This window comes from Trematomus bernacchii, unplaced genomic scaffold, assembly GCF_902827165.1.
Source record: "Trematomus bernacchii unplaced genomic scaffold, fTreBer1.1, whole genome shotgun sequence".
In the NCBI taxonomy this organism is placed as follows: domain Eukaryota; kingdom Metazoa; phylum Chordata; class Actinopteri; order Perciformes; family Nototheniidae; genus Trematomus; species Trematomus bernacchii.
The window spans coordinates 10,064,025-10,087,248 of record NW_022988098.1 but is presented as its reverse complement, the minus strand read 5'-3'; the positions used below and the strand labels follow the sequence as shown (position 1 = coordinate 10,087,248).

At 39.0% G+C, this 23,224-nt stretch overlaps 3 protein-coding genes across 5 annotated transcripts in view; all 3 read left to right on the top strand.

The window, feature by feature from the left end:
* Positions 1 to 23,224, top strand: part of LOC117475663 (nuclear factor 7, brain-like) — an 863,632-nt gene that overhangs the window by 692,567 nt on the left and 147,841 nt on the right. The gene's annotated exons all lie outside the window — the stretch shown is intronic.
* LOC117475672 (butyrophilin-like protein 1) lies at positions 3,752 to 6,587 on the top strand. 2 transcript variants are annotated; one of them, XM_034122000.1, is made up of 4 exons: positions 3,752 to 3,894; positions 4,949 to 5,290; positions 5,643 to 5,672; positions 6,274 to 6,587. In XM_034122000.1, the coding sequence occupies exons 1-4, from the start codon at positions 3,798 to 3,800 to the stop codon at positions 6,570 to 6,572; spliced, it is 768 nt and encodes a 255-aa protein (XP_033977891.1). In that variant the 5' UTR covers positions 3,752 to 3,797; the 3' UTR covers positions 6,573 to 6,587. The 2 variants fall into 2 exon arrangements, with proteins under 2 accessions (XP_033977891.1, XP_033977892.1); XM_034122001.1 differs by lacking the exon at positions 5,643 to 5,672.
* The window catches only part of LOC117475667 (butyrophilin-like protein 1), a 20,007-nt gene continuing 8,139 nt past the window's right edge, over positions 11,357 to 23,224 (top strand). For both annotated transcript variants that reach the window (XM_034121995.1, XM_034121996.1), the window contains exons 1-3: positions 11,357 to 11,499; positions 12,282 to 12,623; positions 14,052 to 14,081. In XM_034121995.1, coding sequence (XP_033977886.1) covers positions 11,403 to 11,499; positions 12,282 to 12,623; positions 14,052 to 14,081 — 469 coding nt within the window. In that variant the 5' untranslated portion in view covers positions 11,357 to 11,402. The remainder of the gene's footprint in view (positions 11,500 to 12,281; positions 12,624 to 14,051; positions 14,082 to 23,224) is intronic.

Here is a 23,224-nt window from a genome sequence, read left to right as displayed (position 1 = left end):
ATTCGTGTGTGGGTTTTTTGAGACTCCCCTGACGGTGACCCGATTCGTACTTGTAATTTTTTCTATCTATAGCCAATCAGATGTCTCCTCAATTCTAAGCCAATCACATGAGCGCGTCCCCACGAGGGTATGATTTTTTGCGTTCATGACACTTCATATATGCATTTTGCGCTGTCCGGAGCAGGGTTTCCGCGGACAGAATTAATTTTACCGGACAAATTTGAAACTTACCGGTCATGTTTCAATAATAATAATAACTAGAAGAAGAATTGTGTAGCAGAGTTTCCGATAGCAGGTAATTACCGGACTATGACCGGATATGGCTAATAACACGGGAGTAAGGATCATCTCTTTTCCTCTCTCCCTCCCTCTCTCCTGACAGCCCGTCAGTTTCTCATGCAGCTCGCTAAAACTTCACTCGCGTTTATGTCCATATCGATCAGATCCAGCTCTCCTTATCGGCCTTTATAGAGAGCACCGATCAAACTATTAAGAGTGAATATCGGCCGATAATGACCGGCGGGGCTCCCCCCGTTGACAGTTCACTGTCTAGCACTGGCTTCGTAGTGCACTGATCGATTAGGCTAAGCTAACCTGTAGCTGCTCCCTCCACACTCACAACAACTTCATACAGACATAAATAAAGCAGCTGTATTCGCCATACAGGAAACACACACATTTAAAACGGTTTTGCCTGCCGTTTTTGTGTACACAAGCATTCATTAATGGTTCGGAAAGTGGCACTGTACCTTAATAATATAAATGCTTGTATTTGCGTGCATTTCCTGCTCGGAAAGTGGCAATGTACTGAGAGTGGAAGTGTCCTGAGATTAGCGCCTGCAGGCAGGCTCCGGACAGCGCAAAATGCGTACATGAAGCGCTACGTCATGAACGCAAGAAATCTACCCTTGTGGGGGCGCGCTCATGTGATTGGCTTAGAATTGAGGAAACATCTGATTGGCTATAGATAGAAAAAATTACAAGTACGAATCGGGTCACCGTCAGGGGAGTCTCAAAAAACCCACACACGAATGCAGAGCGATCCATGCACAGAAAGCGGTTTGTGTTTGCAGGTGCAGCGGTTTTAAACGGAAAACAAATATGTGAGGATGAAAAATACATATGTAAAACTTTTTTCTGTATTTGGATTTTATTTACATGAATATGAAACGGAACACATTTGTGTGTGCATTGACAAACACAAGTGTGGATCCGGAAATACAAGTGTGAATCCTTCTGTGTGCATGTGTGTATTATGAGACTGTTCTGAGCCCATATTTTACGACTTTATTAAATAAGTTGGTAGAGAGTGACAGAAAACTTAAGAGAGGTGAAACACACATCTGCACTTAAAATACAAGAGCTCACAGAAACACATTTAATCAAATAATTAATGCAGTTATAAAAAAAGATGATGAATATATAGACTCAGTGAAAGTAGATAAAGACAATACATTAATGGAGATATCATTGAGAATTACTAAAACTAAATTGACATTATTTATCAGGCATTAATTTTTCTAAACATGGTTTTATCCTGATTTCACATTAACATCAGTACACTTTCTAAATGTAGTGTACATGTTTCTTTATGTTATCAGCGGTAGATTTCTGGATGGCTGCTCCTCTGTTACTCTGTTCTTATTCCACAGGCTGAAGTCACCGTAAGGAAGGAGTAAGAACCAGTTTTAATCTTCCTTATTTACTTAATCTAACTTTCACTTCCTCCATAATAAGTGGTATGACAGGATTTAAACAAAGTCACTGTTGAACACATTCTTTGTAAATAAACAGTTCAAGTCTGTGTTGATTTTGGAGATGTTCGTAGTGCTGTTGGCTGGTAGCCATTTGGCATCATTACTGCAGTGTGTGTGTGTGTGTGTGTGTGTGTGTGTGTGTGTGTGTGTGTGTGTGTGTGTGTGTGTGTGTGTGTGTGTGTGTGTGTGTGTGTGTGTGTGTGTGTGTGTGTGTGTGTGTGTGTGTTGTTGGAGCAGAACACCTATTGTGGTGGCTGATAGCCACCCCCTCTGCTACGCGCCGTTCGTTGGATGAGGCTGAATCTCTATTAAATAAAGAAAGGAATTGAAAACACCGGAATCAAAAGTTATAACAATTATCTGAGTTTACTCTGGTAGGAAACCAAACACATATACAAGTTATACAGAGTACTCCGGACTTCAGGTTTGTGATGCGATGCGGATAAAGGTGTCGGGACCCGCCAACTCATCAAACAAGAAGAAATTGACTTCAGGTTTGTGATGCGATGCGGACACAGATATCGGGACCTGCCAACTCACCAAACAAGAAAGCATTTTACATTCAAAAACAACAGTATTCATAATCATATTTTGGGGCGGAGATGTGTTCACTTTTCCCTTCCCCTTTTACTCCAAAGCGAATTAGAGAGTCAGTGAGGAGGAGCTGTGTGAGCTGCTCACATCCCCCAGGTGTTTTTACTGGTTGGATTCACTTCTGGTCGGGTTCAATACAGCGAATCAGAGTTCTGACCAGAACGTGAGATTCTAAAGTTTCACAAGGTCAAAGTCAATCTTATCTCTGCCCCGATATTCACTCCCTTACTTTCCCATGGGAGTTTTTCACATAAACTATTCTTTCTCATACAATTAAACCTTTGTGCACAAATATAATGATGTCCATAAGGACCTTGAAAAAGAACATGTATGTGCGCTGGTGAAATGGAGGTGTGTGTGAAACAGGATCTCTGGGTCAGTGAGTTGTAAGTGAGAATATCATTTCTATATATGTGATTACTTAAAACAGTTCAAACAATACATGTTCACTAAAATACAATGTAGAATCATATCTTTTTACTTCAGTGTGTGTGTGTGTGTGTGTGTGTGTGTGTGTGTGTGTGTGTGTGTGTGTGTGTGTGTGTGTGTGTGTGTGTGTGTGTGTGTGTGTGTGACGCTCACAGAGGGCCCCTGCAGCCCCCTTACGACGGGCCTTTCCGGGTCTTGGAACACTGGGGCAAGCACTTGGTGGTCGACCTGGGTGGCAAGGCCGAGCACGTCTCGGTGGACCGCGTTAAGGCTGCTCACCTGGATTTGGACCAGCCGGTGGTGCTGGCAAGGCCTCCGCGACGGGGCCTCCGCGATGGGGCCGCCCCCCGGCCTTGACCCCTGTCACCGAATTGGGGCCTGCGGTTCCAGTCCCACCTCTCCCAGCGGCCGCCCCTGCAGAGGTCGCCTCCCCGGCTCCCGTTCTCCCGAGTCGTGGTGGTCGGCCTGTCGTTCCTCCCCGCCATACAGACTTTGTGTATGGGTGAATTCTGGGGGGGCTTGTGTGGTGGAACATTACGGGACATAATTCACTGTGGTATATAGTGTGTCTTGCACCACGGACCGGTTAGAGAGTGTACCTGGTGGTTGTTATCATTCTAGCTTGAGTAGCATGTATGCAAGTTATTCTTCCCTTCTGTAAACCTAATGGAAAATAAAGTGTGGAGTTCCATACTCAACACGCCGCCTCCAACTCCCATTCATCGGCTCTACAGCAGTGAATGTGTGGTTGAATTGTAGTTTTGTATATAATACACATATTCAGTGTTAGTGTTACAGTGCTTTTTGTATGTTGTCAGTCAGTCTGTTGTTTTGCAGAATTCACCAAATAAAATGAGGACGGGGCTTTTATTCTGAAGGACTCGAAGCAGGAAGTGATGCAGAAACCTCTAGAAGACTTTCTATTTTGCGCATGTGAGAGATTATGGGAAGTGATTGGGATGGGCTGGAGTGTGTGTGAGGAGTGTGTGAGGAGTGTGTGCAGTTTAACCCTCCAGCATGATGAAGCAGCTTCCTCTTCTTCCTCTTCTTCCTCTTCTTCCTCTTCTTCTTCTCTTCAGTCTCCTGACTGGAAACTCGTCTGCCTGCACAAACGGTGAGAACACTTACACTCTTATTCACACAACATTACGTCATTTTGGTAATTTAATTAAATCTAAAAGGCTGAAAAAAACATGCAGAAGTCTGGAAACAGAATATTATTAGTGTGCTTTTTATTGGTCATAGGGAAATGTAGAACAATATCTAAAGTAATGCATCATCAGAAGAAAGCCTATGAAGAAATGGAGCGCTTCTTATCAGTCTAAGCCATAATCATCATCTTATTGTAATAGGCCTTTATATTGCTAGTGCTCTCATAAAAACACCATTAAGAGATGTCTTTACACAAAAACATCTATGGATCTTTATCAAATAAATAAAGTATTCAGCTGAGATTCAGTGTTCTTGTCCTCCAATAGGATTCAATGTAATATCATTTCTGGTAAAATGAGAGAGAGAGAGCAAAGAAATCATAGATATGACATCAGAAAGTATTGCTATGAAGACAAATGAAAAAGAAGTGTTCATTAAAAAATATAAAACTATTGGGATCAATGTTGAACCTTGCATTCATCCATTGTGTTCAATATGTTCACATGTGTATGTCACGTAAGGTTCATATTTCTTTAAAGTGTTAACGAGAGGCTTCGAAAAAAAAAATCTGAAATGTTTTTAAACTGCTCTGATTTTACCAAAAGTCATCTCTGCTAAGCTAAAGGCTGCTAATGACATATCAAAGTGTAAATGTTGTATATCATATCTTCTTATTGTTTTATTTAAAAGTCCACAGACATATTTGGATGGCAATCTAACAAAAAGCAGTGTTGCCGGATATTTGTATTGTAGTGTTTTTGAATCCAATGAATTTCATCCAGAACTAAAAAGAATACAACTCTGAGTTTTTATCAAACTGCTCATAAACTGGTGTGTGTGTGTGTGTGTGTGTGTGTGTGTGTGTGTGTGTGTGTGTGTGTGTGTGTGTGTGTGTGTGTGTGTGTGTGTGTGTGTGTGTGTGTGTGTGTGTGTGTGTGTGTGTGTGTGTGTGTGTGTGTGTGTGTGTGTCTGTCTGCAGGTGAACACCCTGAGTAACACATGTTTCTATCTTCCAGCTGACAGCAAAGTGATCTCCACAGAAGGGACAGATGTTATTTTACCCTGCTCCCCCAGCACCAGAGAAAACCTCCTAAAGAAACAGTTTGACTGGAAGAAGGTCGGTCAGGGAGGAGAAACTCTGCACGAAGTCTTCATGTACGATTCTGCTGTTTATTATGACCGTCATTCAGGTCAGAGTGAGCAGTTTAAAGGACGAGTCTCACATTTTCAAGATGAACTGAATCACGGAAACGCCTCCATCTTCATCAGGAAGACGAAGGTGATCGACAGTGGAAGTTACACCTGCATTTTTCCACGTCTACAGCCTCGTGAATTATTCTGCATTGAGCTCGTTGTTGGTGAGTATTCTCATAAGACAGCAAATAAGCCTTCTTATATACAGAAATAAACAAGTCTCATGTTCAAGTCTCACCTGCAGCATTCATTCTCCTGTGTGACAATGTTCATCTGCTCTGTCTTCAAATAAACAGACACACTGTTGGATAACCATCAGCCATATTAGTGAAACATGTTCTCATGTTACTGTCCAGCAGACACTATGTCTGTAAGGACTTACACAAACAAGCTAAATCTGAGATGGTGCTTCTTTTCAAGAATAAGATAGGACATATTTGTTGTATAACACGTTTCTGAGGACAGCTGATAATATCACACAAGAATGTAACACACTCCTGTTTTTTTGCCTTTCAGATCCTATCTTAACTGTCAGAACCATCCCAGGTGAGTGGATTTTTACGACATCGCTCTCTACCTCTCAGGTCTGATATTCAAAAACACTTTACTCCTCGCTGTGTTGACAAATGGAGATTATTGCTCCGGGTTTATGTTACCTGTATATTCCTGTAGGTTTAGTTTAGGTTTAGGGTACACTATTTAAGTGAGGGCTTACTACTGTCATAATATTGTTGTAGTAATTGTATTTAAATCAGCCTCAATACTTTCTATATGTATAATTATTGTTAGGGATCAATGTTTGTAATTTAAGAAAGATACATTAATAATGTCATGGGTCTCAAAGACAGGTCACTCAAAAACGAAGCAAACAATAGTGGTTATCTAAAAGTCTTCAGTGTCATCATACAAGTCACAGAAAGTTATTTTACTGATGATAAGGTACTAAATGTTAAAATTACAATAGTTTGAAATATGTTCAGCCTATTCTAAACAAAGCTCAGTGGTTTATGTGTGTTGTGACACATGTCTATCTTAGCCATCTTAAATACACGTATACACCATCAGAGAGGGGATGAACATGAATAATGTTAGTATTTCTAAACCTCTAATTGCTCTTTACAAGTTATGGTTTATGCTGTGTTCGCAGGTGCATCTCCAGAACCCTACGTTACAATTCTTGAGGAAACAAAGGGCTGGTCTCTGCTTCAGTGTTTGGTCCGAGGATCTTTTCCAAAACCTAAAGTCGAGTGGACGGACAGTTCTGGAAACATGGTCCCTGCTGCAGAGCCTCAGGTCTCAGAGAGAGGAGGCAGCTACGACGTGATCCTCCAAACTACTGTCACCAAAACAGACAACTACAGCTGTGTAGCTTCACAGGAGGAGATCAAGCATCAGAGTAAACCTGCACACATCTACGTGCCTCTAAATGGTGAGATATCATTTTAATTGCTCGTGTGTTTTAAAAAATATATATTTAATGTGTGTTCATACTAAACACAAAGGAAAAATGAATTCACTTTTAGGAGCATGTACATTAACTCTGATAATACACTAATACAGTATTTGTGAAGTCACTCTGATGGTTAGCTTCATGCTTGTTGCTCCAGTGTTTCAGATCGATTGGTCACTGAGAAGTGGAGCTTAGCACTTTTACTCCTAAAAACCTCTTCTTTCTGCCTCCTGAGGATGCTCTTTTCCTGAACATCACTAATATCTAAAATGTACTGACATGTTTTTCATTCTGATCATATTCAATACTACAAATTACAGACTGCATGCCACTGAGTCCCTTATTTACATACAAATAAAAACTCTATAGGCATCATAAATTAAACTTCATGTTGTACAGGTGAACCTCATAAAGTAACCCACTGAATGTATCACTGACTAAAAAACTCTGATTACACAACGGGTGCTGCTCGTGCTTTTAAATACCCTATATGTGTGTAAAACGTTAGTGTATTAAGAGTCGGTGTCTAATCACAAGTTCTGGAACCAAGCAATGAGTTAATAAACGACCTAAAGGTTCCTCTGAGGTAAACACTGAATCAGGAGAAATGTGGAATCTCAATCCCTGACTATATTTTGGGAATTCCTTTAAAATTAACATTGTTTTATTACAAGGAGAAGCTACTGTGGTTTCCCCTAAGACTTTATACTTAAAGGGGACCTATCATGCAAAATGCACTTTTGTACGTCTTTTCTACATGAATATGTGTCCCCGGTGTTCCAGGGAACTCACCAAGTGTCAGAAAACACAACCCTCTCTATTTTCCTCCATACCCAAATCTCTAAAAAAGGGGCTGCAACGGATCTGATACAGACTGATCCAGATTTGAACACTGTCCTGACGCTACGGCTATTGGGCCAACTCCACCAATCAGGAGGAGACAGCCACGGCCATTGCCGTTCGAAAGCGCTGGAGACTCTGTAGTACATATGCCAGGCCAGTAGATGGTGCTGTTCTCACTGAATCTGCCCAGAGCTAGAAATGGTCAAATTGAGCAAAATGAGGCATGGCTAAAATGCATGATCTGTTTGGTATTTTGAAGGAAAAAAAAGTATAAATATGCCTTATATAGGTATGGTCCTACACTATATTATTCAAATATAGCATGATAGGTCCACTTTAAAGTGCTAATCCAAAGTATATCAGCTGAATGATGACCTGCTGTTACTGTGATGCTTGAACTGTTTTTATCTAAAAGCTCCTTTATGATGTTCTCTGATGCTCTGCAGGGTTTCTATGCTGTCATTTAAACTGTACCGTTTATATCCAAATGTTTTAATAAAACATGAAACAAGTCAATCTGTGTGTTGGGACTGATATTTAATTATATATTTTCACATGGGTTTCATAGATGCACTTTAATGAAACCTTTGTATACTCGTTTTAATTATCATTTGTGAGCATTTTACGACTTTCTTAAATAAGTTGGTAGAGAGATGACAGGAAACTTAAAGGGGACCTATCATGCAAAATGCACTTTTGTACGTCTTTTATACATGAATATGTGTCCCCGGTGTTCCAGGGAACTCACCAAGTGTCAGAAAACACAACCCTCTCTATTTTCCTCCATACCCAAATCTCTAAAAAAGGGGCTGCAACGGATCTGATAAAAACTGATCCAGATTTGAACACTTTCCTGGCGTCAGGACGGTGGCGCTACGGCTATTGGGCCAACTCTCCACCTATCAGGGGAATGTGGGGTTGGGCCACGGCCAGCCATTGCTTGCCTCGGGGAGGGAGAAAAAAGCGCTTTCGAGCGGCAATGGCCGGCCGTGGCCCAACCCCACATTCCCCTGATAGGTGGAGAGTTGGCCCAATAGCCGTAGCGCCACTTCTGTGACGTCATAGAAGTGTTCAAATCTGGATCAGTTTTTATCAGATCCGTTGCAGCCCCTTTTTTAGAGATTTGGGTATGGAGGAAAATAGAGAGGGTTGTGTTTTCTGACACTTGGTGAGTTCCCTGGAACATGAACACTGGGGGCTTGAATGTGTGATGAGAGAAGAAAAGAGAGTAAAAAGGCTTGGAAAAGCAGCAGAATATTTGAACTGCAAACCTTTGAACTAACTTGATGGTGAATGATCTGTCGCCATGCCAACGGCATTTGAAGAAATCTCAAAACTGTCCCGTAGATGTCTTCACGGCTGGACTGTTAGCACACATGTGAAGTTTGAGCACTTTTTGAACATTTTCATAGGAGTTATAGCGACATCGTCTTTTATGGCGAGGGATGCGTTTCCATGGAAACGGCATATGGTGAGATCTCAGATTTGGCGTAGAGCTGTTGAGGCATGGACCGGTGATATACAAGTGAAGATTGGGGGACGATCGGACCGTGTCCATTGGACTTACAGCGGCTGGACTGTTAGCACACATGTGAATTTTGAGCACTTTTTGGAGAGAGAGAGAGAGGAGAGGGAGAGGAGAGAGAGAGAGAGAGAGAGAGAGAGAGAGGAGAGAGAGGAGAGAGAGAGAGGAGAGAGAGAGAGAGAGAGAGAGAGAGAGAAAAATGAACAGTTAGAACTGACTGCTGTCAGTTGGAGTGATGACATCGTGTTCAAACACAGGTGTTGATAGTTGAGCTAACGAGCTATGAAGAGATCAAAGGCTTCATTGTTCTGAATGAGAGATGAACCTCTTACATGTGAACGTTTTGTGGAAGAACGATAACAGATATCTGTGAAATTTCAAAACGTGAAGCATGTCAAGGAAGTTGAGTATCTGAAGTGTAATTTTTGTGTACTTTCGGGTTAATAATGTGGCCTTTTTGGCAGTTTAAGAAAGGTGTGCGGCTGCTGCTGTGAGGAAATATCAGCCTGAAATTACAATGGGCTTTAATGGAGACATGTTGAACGTTTGTGTCACTTCATGCCCTCAAGAGGCATTTTGTTTAATTATGTTTGCTTAATTATTTGTCATTTTTCAAGCTACGAGATGTTTTCTTACGTTTGTCATGAAAAATGATGTCTCAGGAATGTAGGGTTTGGGAATTATGGCAGTTTTAAAAAAGAATATGAAGGCACATTTCAAGATTTCTTACCCTCTAGCTGTGACATCACGCACTCTAGTTAATGTTAAAATCTGAAGAAAACCTCTTTAACAAGGTCTGAACAATGTTTAATATCTCTAAAAGTAAGAATCAGATTTAAAAGTTGTGTTACACGAATAATGTCAGAAAGATGTGTAACATTTTAAAGTTGGAATGAGGTTTCTGAGTGAAAGTATGAATGAACAGTTAGCAGTTGAAGTCGCATGAAGATTTGTTGAAGTCTGAAGAATTTCTCCATTGACTTCAATGGTAAAAAATGTGATGTATTATGGGATGTATCTCTGGAATTATGAAAGTTATGAATGATAAAAGTAATAGCGCCCGATTCCCGACCGAGCTGAACGTTTTGATGTTTGAACGGAGTTTCTGCGATGTTGAATGTGGGAGGAGAAGACGGACAAAATAATTGGACGGAATAATAATAATAAACTTTTTGTCCGTAGCATAACATATAGTTGGAATGCTCTATCAGCATTCCCACTAAATTACTTAAATTAAAGAAAAGTCCAAATTAAATAAAAAAGGGACATTATTTATCAAGCATTCATTTTTCTAATTCAGGTTTTCCCCTCACATGACTTCACATACTAAATATTTGTTTTACAATATTTTAAGATATATTAGTACATGGTTTAATCCTGATTTCACATTAACATCAGTACACTTTCTAAATGTAGTGTACATGTTTCTTTATGTTATCAGCAGTAGATTGCTGGATGGCTGCTCCTCTGTTACTCTGTTCTTATTCAACAGGCTGAAGTCACCGTAAGGAAGGAGTAAGAACCCGTTTGAATCTTCCTTATTTACTTAATCTAACTTTCACTTCCTCCATAATAAGTGGTATGACAGGATTTAAACAAAGTCACTGTTGAACACATTCTTTGTAAATAAACAGTTCAAGTCTGTGTTGATTTTGGAGATGTTCGTAGTGCTGTTGGCTGGTAGCCATTTGGCATCATTACTGCAGTGTGTGTGTGTGTGTGTGTGTGTGTGTGTGTGTGTGTGTGTGTGTGTGTGTGTGTGTGGTGTGTGTGTGTGTGTGTGTGTGTGTGTGTGTGTGTGTGTGTGTGTGTGTGTGTGTGTGTGTGTGTGTTGTGTGTGTGTGTGTGTGTGTGTGTGTGTGTGTGTGTGTGTGTGTGTGTTGCGCACTCTTTCAAAATGTAGTTCATTGTTTACACTCTTGAAAAAAAATTAGGAGGAAGACTTCTTCTTGGGAACTTCATCTTAAAATCTGTGAGCAGTGCATGCTGGGAGAATTGTACCCTCATTACCAAGTTACTGGGAATGTAACCAATGCAGTGAAATAATAAAGATCCAAATCACAAAATAACTTCTTAATCTATTCTGTGCTAAACTAAATCTGCTTTTATTGTGGAGAAATGCACCGGAAGTGCTGCTGCTAACAAAGTAAGCTGCAGGTGAGTACAGGTGAAACAATGCAGAGAATATGTGGTTGAATTGTAGTGTTTTATATAATGAACATATTCAGTGTTAGTGTTGCAGTACTTTTTGTATGTTGTTAGTCAGTCTGATACATTTTGCAGAATTCACCAAATAAAATGAGGATAGGATTTTATTCTGAAGGACTTGAAGCAGGAAGTGATGCAGAAACCTCTAGAAGACTTTCTATTTTAAGTGAGAGATTATGGGAAGTGATTGGGATGGGCTGGAGTGTGTGTGAGGAGTGTGTGAGGAGTGTGTGCAGTTTAACCCTCCAGCATGATGAAGCAGCTTCCTCTTCTTCCTCTTCTTCCTCTTCTTCCTCTTCTTCTTCTCTTCAGTCTCCTGACTGGAAACTCGTCTGCCTGCACAAACGGTGAGAACACTTACACTCTTATTCACACAACATTACGTCATTTTGGTAATTTAATTACATCTAAAAGGCTAAAAAAAACATGCAGAAGTCTGGAAACAGAATATTATTAGTGTGCTTTTTATTGGTCATAGGGAAATGTAGAACAATATCTAAAGTAATGCATCATCAGTAGAAAGCCTATGAAGAAAAGGAGCGCCCATTGCAACATGGTTATAACCTGATCAATATAATAAATAAGATATCTAAAGGTCTCTTCTTATCAGTCTAAGCCATAATCATCATCTTATTGTAATAGGCCTTTTATTGCTAGTGCTCTCATAAAAACACCATTAAGGGATGTCTTTACACAAAAACATGTATGGATCTTTATAAAATAAATAAAGTATTCAGCTGAGATTCAGTGTTCTTGTCCTCCACTAGGATTCAATGTAATAACATTTCTGGTAAAATTAGAGAGAGAGAGCAAAGAAATAATAGATATGACATCAGAATGTATTGCTATAAAGAAAAATGACATTTTAAATTTTGTTCAGATATATTCACATCCAATCCATTTAATCCAGATCTAAAATGAATAAAACTGACTTTTTATCAAATGACGTGTGTGTGTGTGTGTGTGTGTGTGTGTGTGTGTGTGTGTGTGTGTGTGTGTGTGTGTGTGTGTGTGTGTGTGTGTGTGTGTGTGTGTGTGTGTGTGTGTGTGTGTGTGTGTGTGTGTGTGTGTGTGTGTGTTCAGCCTCTGCAGGTGAACACACTGAGTAACACATGTTTCTATCTTCCAGCTGACAGCAAAGTGATCTCCACAGAAGGGACAGATGTTATTTTACCCTGCTCCCCCAGCACCAGAGAAAACCTCCAAAATAAACTGTTTGACTGGAAGAAGGTCGGTCAGGGAGGAGAAACTCTGCACGAAGTCTTCATGTACGATTCTGCTGTTCATTATGAACGTCATTCAGGTCAGAGTGAGCAGTTTAAAGGACGAGTCTCATATTTTCAAAATGAACTGAAGCACGGAAACGCCTCCATCTTCATCAGGAAGACGAAGGTGATCGACAGTGGAAGTTACACCTGCTATTTTCCAAAGCTACAGCCTGATGAAAAATTCTGCATTGAGCTCGTTGTTGGTGAGTATTCTCATAAGACAGCAAATAAGCCTTCTTATATATAGATATACACAAGTCTCATGTGCATTAAATCTGCAGCATTCATTCTCCTGTGAGACAATGTTCATCTGCTCTGTCTTCAAATAAACAGACACACTGTTGGATGAACATCAGCCATAATGTTCTCATGTTACTGTCCAGCAGACACTCTGTCTGTAAGGACTGACACAAACAAAAAGTGTAAAACTGGCTGTGTCATCGGTGATACTGTTGTCAACCACCTTATGTACGCAGATGATTTAATCATCTTTTCCCCGTGCAGTGCAGGCTTACAGCAGCGTCTGAGGATCCCAGTATGGCATTGATTGTAATATTAAAGTGGACCTATCATGCTATAGTTGAATAATATAGTGTAGGACCATACCTATATAAGGCATATTTATACTTTTTTTTTTTCAAAATACCAAACAGATCATGCATTTTAGCCATGCCTCATTTCGCTCAATTTGACAATTTATAGCTGTTTTTGCAAGGGTTGATTCTGTGAGAACAGCACCACATACAGGCCTGACATATGTACTACAGCGTCTCCAGCCCTTTAAGTATAACGCCAAGAAGAGTAGCATCATGATTGTGCGAAGTAAAGAGGATAAAAAGGCTGTATTTCCTAATTGTATTCTCAGTAGCAACATTCTTCTTGTGTGCAGTGAGATGAAGTACCTTGGTCATTATATCTCTGATGATCTCAGACGACAAAGACATCCATAGACAACGCTGCAAACTGTATGCCCAGGCAAACATATTAATGCGGACATTTCACAAGTGCTCTGTAGATGTCAAGGTATCACTTTTTAAAGCTTTCTGTACAGCAGTGTACACGGCTCACCTGTGGAGTAACTACAAGGCTAGCAGCATGCAAAAACTAAAAGTTGCATACAATGATGCTTTACGGTTGCTGGTGAGGGTACCAAGATGGCACAGTGCCAGACAGCTGTTTGTTAACTTGGGGGTACCTACCTGTCAAGCCCTTTTAAGGAAGTTAATGTACAAATTCATGTGTCGCCTAGAAGACTCTGACAATCATGTTATCTCGATTTTAATTAACCCTGTGAAGAGTTCTACTCGGTTCTCTTCCATGACTTGGAGACATTGGCGCAACAGCCTCTACAGACAGTGAGCATGTGTGGCTAGCTGTCATTGGACTGGTTTTATGTTTTGTATCTGTTTTTTTGTTTAATCTTATTTATTGTTGTGTATTTTGTCATTTTGTAGGTGATATGGACCTTGAGTCTGAAATAAAGATTGAATTGAAACAAGCTAAATCTGAGACTGGTGCTTCTTTTTAAGATTACGATAGTACATATATTTGTTGTATAACACGTTTCTGAGGACAGCTGATAATGTCATCCAAGAATTGTAAAACACTTCTGTTTGTTTTTTGCCTTTCAGATCCTATCTTAACTGTCAGAACCATCCCAGGTGAGTCTGGATGTTTACGACATCGCTCTCTACCTCACAGGTCTGATATTCAAAATCACTTCACTCCTCCCTGTGTTGACACATGGAGATTATTCCTCTGTGTTTAAAGCACCTGTAGGTTTTATGTGTTTTAATGTTTACACTATTTATGTGAGGGCTGTTAACTACTGTGATAATAGTCAGTATCAATACTTGTTGTTATATGTATATAACTATTGATAGGGATCAATGTTTGTAATATCAAGAAAAATTCAAATGAAAAAGTCCTGAATCATCTTTTACATGATTTCATATTAGTAGTGTTACCAATCCCGCTTCAATCACATTAGTATGCATAAAAAAGTGACAGGTCACACCTTCTAAGTCCCGCCCCCTAATTATGCTAATGAGCCCCCTTTGATATGCTAATGAGCCCCTTTGTTCGAGGTGTTATCGCGTACAGGTGTTACATCCTCCCGGTAGCCCCCACCCCTCTCAGCCCCCACCCCCCCTTAGCCCCCACCCCTTCTCAGCCCACCCCCCTCCCCCCTCACATACAGGTGTTACATCCGCCCTGTAGCCCCCACCCCTCTCAGCCCCCACCCCTCTCAACCCACCCCCTCCTCTCCCCTTACAGTAGGCGTCACATCCTCCCTGTCGCCCCCCACCCCTGAAGATAGTGAGGGGGTGGAGTCAGTCATAAAAATAGAAATCTATGCAAAACTAGATAAAAGCCAGTCATTTGAGCTTTGAAACAAATTGATATGATTCGATATTAAACCAACTAATCATAGTAGATTAATTAACTATTCAAACGTGTACAGTAATTTACAATAACACGGGAATAATAAACGGGTCAGCAACAGCGGGTCTCCCCCGTCAGATTAGACTTTACTAGATTAGACTTTACTAGCGTTTATACCCATATCGATCAGATCTATCTAGTTCTAGCTAATGATATGACTACCTGCTTATTAAAAGACACCTAAACAATAAGCGTCACTATGCAACGGGGTGAGGCCACAAAGTATAGTACAGCATTATGCATTTTGTTTACATGCCCACCGGAACCCCGAGGCATTACCAACAGATCAACGCGCAATCAACCCATACAGGACATCTCTTGCTACACATTATGTGTAGACATTATAATTGACTATTCTTGTCTGTCACATACTCTTTTGTCTGTCACACACTATTCTTGTATGTCACATAAGTGGCGCAACTGATGCGGTATTGCGCTAAAGGGGGCCAGTCAAGAAACGGGTGCAGTATCTGTGCCGGGTTCAGACCCTCCGTCTGAGGCTCTTCATGAAAAATGGAGTCTGGGTGTGTGAGACTGTCTCCCTCATACCCCCTCCCACCCCCTCCCCTCCCCCCTGCCTGTCACCTCCTGATCTTGCGATCAGCTGTTAATTCTCATTCACTAAGTCACCTAAACTTTTATTGGAATTGGGTTTTCTTTAGAGCTGTTTTCAGTGAGACAATGCAGTTTCTGATCATTTTAAGTTTCAAGTTTCAAGGCTTTATGGCATATGCCCATTAGCTACAGTGTAGATATGTCAATGAAAAACATAGGTCACAGGCTCCTCCAACAGTGCACATAAAACAGATAAAATACTGCAATTTGTGCGTAATTCTCTCACAAAGGAACTGTAAGATACACGTTTATGTATGGAAAACTATATAACTTGGTAAAATATTCATTCATTTGTAATGAATTGAGTTTTCTTCAAGAATCAAACTCTAAATGGAGAGTTTGTGATTTTAACACTGTTTCGATGAAACAATGCAGTTTTGATAACTTGACTTGACTAACATTACTTTTTTAAATATATGTTTTTTTTAGATGCTTTACTTTTTGATTTCTTTCATATTATTTAACACAACATTACTTTTTTCATATTTTTCAACATACATATATATAACATATATATATATTTTTTTCTCTCCATTATATTTTTGAATATACAGTGATTTTTATCAAAATACAACATGCAACTATTACATTATACAATATTACGACTTTTTGCGATATTTTCAACACAATATACCTTTTTTTTGTAGGGCTTCAGGATATTTGGCATGTCATGCCTAAAACCGGTGTCATCTTTCCTGAAACTGACGTGCTGTCCGTTTTACAAACAAGTTATCTTTCTGCTTCTTCCCCCTATGAATTTTCCTCCCCCGTCCCTCTTACTACAGCCATCACAACAGCAACCAAGTCAGATCTGTGAAATTAAACACCTCTTCCCAAAGCGTGACTTCCCTATTGAGGGGAGTGGGGCAGTGGGGCCTAACCCGCTTTGGCCAAATACAGATGAAGCGTCTTATTTTGGACAGTTTAAAATGCGAGGGTCGTGATCGGTTTGTGCACGTTCCGTGATGGCCGGCCGGCCCCCAGTCAGACTTGATACCGCCCCCATGATAAATACATTTAATTATTGTGAAGCCAGCTGCAATGGATCATTGATCCACCAGGGGGTGCAGTGGGGTTCCACACTGGAAGTCATGTGAAATCAACTTCTAAATAATAGATGTTGTTTAGTCGGAAAAAAACGAACGAGCCGGCTCTCCCGATTTTTAATCCTAATTTAATCATCATCATTGATGTTATGTTCGCCGAATTGACATGAAATCACTGACAAATATGAATATTCTGTATTCAACTTCATTGAAACGATCAGGATGGGTGTTATTTTTCCCCACAATGACCAAGTCGCTGCAAATGATCCCATGTATTACATGTACATGGCCACATTCTCAACAAAGTTACGTAACGAAACATTCTGTATTCCTTGCTTACTTTTTATTTAATGCTTTATAACAGCTGGAATAGTTCGTTTAGAACAGGCACCTCACTCGCAATCTGCTCCTCCGCAACGCCTACCACCTACCTCCGGCTGAAATTATGAATGTACAGTAAGGCATAGTAATCATAGATAACACGGCAGGGTCCGTTACAGTTTGTTTTCATCTGATTTCAAATATTTCAAATGTCTGAAGTTAATAAATACATTCTCAGTGTTCAAGTCAATAATAGTCATATAAGAAAAGTACTGATCTAATAACAGAGATTTTATAAGGACTTTTCAATGTTCGACATCGCTCATGTGAAATACAGTAAACTGGATGTTGTGGTGCCGAGAGGCGGGGTATCAAAAGTACAAGCTAAACTTTTATTTAGCATCTGAACACACTTGTAAACAACGTGATGCCCGGGAAGTGAAGACCCGGCGGAAACAGCTGGTCTGGTTCACTAAAATGTCCGTGTACAGTATAGCTTTATAACAAATGAATAACGACTATATATTATAATAAAACTATATATTGAGCTTTAAAACAAATGATATATATTATAATAAAATAAACACGGGCTGTTGTTATGCCTGCTGTAACGTTTACTTTCTCCGTTCTCCGCTTAAGTAATTATTACTTCCTGGTTAGCTTTCCGCTCGAAATTTAAATCTGAAAATGGCAAAATAACGGAGAAAAAAACGTTCACAGAGAAGACGACAACAATTGTCACTTGCACTTGTCATTTAGCATCTGAACACACTTGTAAACAACGTGATGCCCGGGAAGCGAAGACCCGGCGGAAACAGCTGGTCTGGTTCACTAAAATGTCCGTGTACAGTATATCTGGTACTAATGTATAGCGGATCTTTGTTAAGATCCATATGTCAGTAGAGATGGGATGGCAAGAAGGTGCTATATATATATATATATATATATATATATATATATATATATATATAATTCCAAAGCTGGTAAAGACCTTTCAAATTTAGCAATAATAGTCATATAAGAAAAGTACTGATTTGTTCTTGAATCAACTTTTTTATGGAAAATGTTTTATGTAATTTTATTTCATTTTAAATAAAATGAAAGACATTCACAGTTAATGTAATTAGATATACATTATTAATGCCATACATTTTTAAATGTAATTAGATATACATTATTAATGCCATACATTTTTGCATAAATATTTATTCAGTATGATAGCTGTCTAACAGAAGTTAAATCCATTTCTCACTTATTCTGACAATGTACTTAACCCCAAATAAAAGAACCAATAAAAATAGTTGTTAAATAATAGTGAAGTCACGTTGTAATAACAATAACTCATCTCTCTCGGTTTTTTTTTGTTTTCTTTGTGTGCTTTGCCAAAAGCCACTGTGTCAAGTGTCCTAGTTGGGTTACCGTAACGAACAGCAGCCGGCTCTCGATTTTTAATCCTAATTTAATCGTTTATGTTCGCCGAATTGACATGAAATCACTGACAAATATGAATATACTGTATTCAACTTCATTAAAATGTTATTAACGTGCCTAAACTCAGTAATTCACTAAAGATTACTGATCCCTCCGCGTCGCGGAGGGATCTTGATCCCTGGGTGTTATTTTTCCCCATAATGACCAAGTCGCTGCAAATTATCCCGCTTATTACATGGCCACATTCTCAACAAAGTAACGACATGACTCCCAATATTAATTAAAATGCTTTTATGGATTTAGAAAATATTTTTATTGATTTAAAACATAGTTCTATGTATTGATTTAAATTTACATGCATCCGCTAAGGAAAAATAGTCCGTTGTTACCGTTTTTTAAACAGTCAGAATGAAACGGCAGCTCTCAGCTGTGTGTTCACACTCCTAACTCTGATCTTTCTTTTCCAACAGTTAAGTTAACTGTAGGTTACTCTGAGTGACAGCTTACAGTTAGTGAAGTAACACTTTTTTTTTGTGAGTCACGACCCTCGCTGTTTCATTCTAACATAACGCTCCAAATATGACTGTTTCCACTCGGACTTCAATACAGCAACACACCATTGTTTGGTTTCCATGGTAGCGTGTCTCTTTAGTAGCGTGCACTCCTTTCCTGTAAATTACAGGTCCAGCCAGGCAAAACAGTAATATGAAATATGAACGTTAGTTTTTAACTGAAATGATCAAATAAAGTCAAAATGTCACAGTGTTTACAAACATTGACCATACCGTTCACCAGCCCCCACCCCACTCTTTGTTTAAAACGAATTGGCCATCGGAATGTGTGTGTCCCAACCCCCCCCTGTGATATCTCTTCACAGGGGGGAGAGAGTTAGACGCTCGTGAATTGTCAACGGGGGGGGGGGGGGGGCCTCTCTGCACGGAGGAGCCGCGGAGAAGTGAATCACAGTGATCTGCTATTTTAAAGTAAATTCAAACACATATCGACCCTAAATATAGCATATATTAAGAACGAGAAAGTGTTAACATCGTTTTTTTGTAAACATATGACCAATGTGCGAGGGTGATGACATCAGAGCATCGTCCTATGGGCTTAGCCCCGGACAGGTACAACAGGTATTCACTCAGAGGGGGGTAGTTACCATTTACATGTCAAAAAGCAACATACAGTAGGCGGGTGGGGGATGGTGAACGTTTACATTTCTCTACAGCAGTGGTTCCCAAACTTTTTGTGCCCAAGGCACACCAAAGGACAAGTAAAAATCTCAAGGCACACCTATTGTGCGAAATAGCCCTTATAACACGTGTTATCACTCATATCATGTAAAATATCTGTAAATGTGCATAATTATTTACTAATGCCAAATAAAATGTATAGATAGAACAATCAGTGGTTCAAGTTAGTATATTCCTCAGTGTAACATATCCACTAGTTGCAAAGCTTAAACATTTTTATATATTTTTTTATTTTAAGGGAAAGGATGTTTTCACTACTCAGTTTGTCAACTATGTTACGGACAAACTTGATGTCATTACAATCATTTGATTAAGTCCTGCACTTCAAGTAAAATCAAATTTGAAAGGCTCTTGAGTCTATTCTACCATATATCCAAAGATTTTTTAAAGTTTAAAAAATAATTGTATTAAAGTTTTGTTTTTTCATGTGATATGTTCAGCACTGTCATTAAGTTTAGGGATATTTTGTATTATAAAACTACCATACAGGTCATTTTGATAGTTTTAAGAGATGTCATGTAAAACTCCAACCTGTGTAGATATACATTATACTATAAGGATATCAGAAGCACTATTTTAGATATTTTAAATTTGAAAAAATGAGGTGCAACATAGTTGACAATGAAAGTCAAACATTTGACGCAAATAACATAGTTGACTGGACACATTATTAACCATCAGCACTATGTTAATTTCAAGGCAGAAGTGCAAAATTCCATTGATAATGATGTGTAATGACGTCTACATGTCGTACAATTGTCAACTAGGTTACCTGTCAACTAAGTTACTACAGTTATTACAGTACTGGGTAACTCAGTTGACAGGTAACCTAGTTGACAATTTCCCTATTTTGACCCATCATTTCAATGGTAGGCCTTGCCTGGATGACCACATGTCATTTTCTTGAACAGGTTAACATCACATTTGCACATATAATTGAATTAAAATCATTAAACAATTGTAAACCATAACAATGTACGTAACATTGTTGATTGTCAATGAGTATATTAATGACCATGTGCTATTATACATAAAATATTGTAAAAATGTAGAGGACAATCACCACAGTGTGTTCAAATGTCTGCCAAAGAGGAACATGGCATCATGTGATGCTGGTGACATGGTATTGGGACAAACAATTTTTGAGGTTAAAGGGGGAAGTTCTGTTAGTAACATAGTTGACAGAACTTTTGCGGACATTCATATATAAGATATTTTAAATTATTAAAGGGGGAAATCAATTAAAAATATGTTATTATTCTTTAGTATTTAGACTTTTGAAATAAAATGAATCATTTTTAAATTTACTTTAATGGTTTTTATTCATTATTTTGAATCCAAGACACCCTCAACTGAAAAACGGACATAGCAAAAAACTGACAATTTAAGAACATCATGACACATTTCAAGCTAAATAAAGCATAGGATGCACATAATGTTTGTGTGATATTATAACATGCTTTCCAATAATAGGCAAAATATGATATTTTTGAAGAAAATAGTTAGAATAATTATAATTATCATCAATGGACATCAATGGACATGGAATGTACCCTAAATTGTAGAATCACTCAGCAGTTACATACACCAAACCTTCCAGTTATATCCTATCAATATATGAAGGCTTTTACAGAAGGGTTTGGTCATATATAATTCATAGCCTGAATTTATAACATTTTCTATACCTAAAAACATGGTGAAAATTGATATTTTAGGGCTTGTTGACAGTATTTTCTGATTTATGGAGTGATACAAAGAGATATCCAAAATCCCTTCTGTAAAAGCCTTAGATACTAATATGACTACAAAATGAAACAATAATTTTGATCCTGGCTTTATCCAAGTTCAGATTTCGATTCCTGAAATGTGTTAAAATATGCGCATATTTCATGAGATAATGGTTCATTTGGGATATTTAAACATGCTATTTCAGAAACTTGTAATACAAAAAACAATTGCCTTATTGTAAGTAATTAACTGGAGAAATATTTAGCTGATATCTTTAAGTTAAAAATACCCTATTCACCTGGGGTGTCTCGCCTTAATTAGATGTTTGATAAGTGCAGATCACATAGTAAAACACGTACACAGATACATTATTTTGTATTTTTATTAAATTCGACAATGTCAATTTCACTTCCACTATGTCCACCGTTGTTTTCACAACCAATGGCAGAACTTTATTGAGGCCTGTAATTAGTCAACTACAGGTCTCTTGAGTCAGTCTTTTCTTCTTCCAAAAAAGCTTGTGACAAGATGTTATTGCTCTTGGGGCATTAAAACAAGATTTTTAACTTTAGTTTTTTATATAATATCTGCATTTTCTATTGTGAAAAACTAAGTCTAGTTATTTAATATATAGCGCCATCTCCTGGTTAACCCTGAAATTGGGAGAATAGTGGGAGGGCCTAACATTCTGAATACTGGTCTTTGGCAGGCAACTGGCTGGCAACTGGCTGGCAGTCGGCAGGAAGCTGTATGCTGGGGTCCAAAATAAGAGGCTCCATCTGTATACTAACATGCAGAACATATGGTATGTTTGAAAAAAGACTAACCATCTATCCAGTTCAAGCTGTCTTTAAGATGTGACATTTGCGCTCTGACTTTTCCCCGTAAATCGTGACAAACTATTACTTATTATAATTTGACCTCATGCTGCTTGGTTGAAATGATAGATGAGCATTTACCAACAGATCAACGCGCAATCAACCCATACAGGAGATCTCTTTCTACACATTATGTGTTATCACTAAATATCATGTCATTATTTAATGTTGTTTTGTTTGTGTGTGTGTGTACAACGAAGTCTCTTTGAGAGGAAAATTATAATTTAAGATCTTAATACCCCCTTACTGTTTAATTACTTCACACAACTATCTAAAGAATCCCTATATGAAGTTACATGAGGCTACATTTACTGGTGTGCTTCCCTAGATGATTGTAAATAGTCTAAGTGTCATGTTAGGGGGGCATTACGGGACCTCAGGAGTCCGCCCTTGGAGGCTTGGACGAGCGGATAAAGAGAGGGTGTATTTTACTGGGGTTGAGCCCTGGATGATATAAATAGTCCACGTGCCATGGAACTCAGGAGTCCGCCCTTTGAGGCGTTGTTAACATTAATGCTTTTTGCTTTTGTTTTTGTTACTAAGATACTTTTTTAGCCTTATGATAGGATGAACTTAAGCTGTAGTCAATAAAGACATGTTTAATAGAGTGTTGCTGTTAGAGAACATACCTGCGCAGCACTCCACCACGTCTTGGCTTTGGCTTCATGGCCTTCACTGTCCTCTCCCTTTGAGTTTTTTCAAAGGCTGGGATACATTTTTCCAAATGATCACTTGTTACATGGTGAGAAACATATGGTTATATAACCTTAAAGAACTAACAAAAAATAATTAAGTATTTGCAATGCATAAACATAGAAGTTATCACTGTCAATATTATTCACCTGGGCATTAGTGGGCTTGAGGGTCTCAGGGAGCGTGGACAAAGTGACTTGTCTCTGTATTTGAGGATTCTCAGTGCAGGCACTAACAGGAAGCTGCTGTGCATTAGTGGAGAGTCCTCTGAAGGCAGCTGTTATTTCATTCACACACTCATCTGCTACCTGCTGACTCCTCATAGTAAGTCTAGCCAAGTTAGCTGTTAAGTTGTCCATACCATCGCTTGATAACTGGTAACTTTTGATTGACA

Bases quoted from the DNA above. Each gene is read 5' to 3' on its own strand.
- LOC117475672 (XM_034122000.1), top strand. From the start codon at position 3,798: ATGATGAAGCAGCTTCCTCTTCTTCCTCTTCTTCCTCTTCTTCCTCTT. The intron at 3,895-4,948 runs GTGAGAACACTT...TCTATCTTCCAG, and splicing joins CTCGTCTGCCTGCACAAACG to CTGACAGCAAAGTGATCTCC. The intron at 5,291-5,642 runs GTGAGTATTCTC...TTTGCCTTTCAG, and splicing joins CTGCATTGAGCTCGTTGTTG to ATCCTATCTTAACTGTCAGA.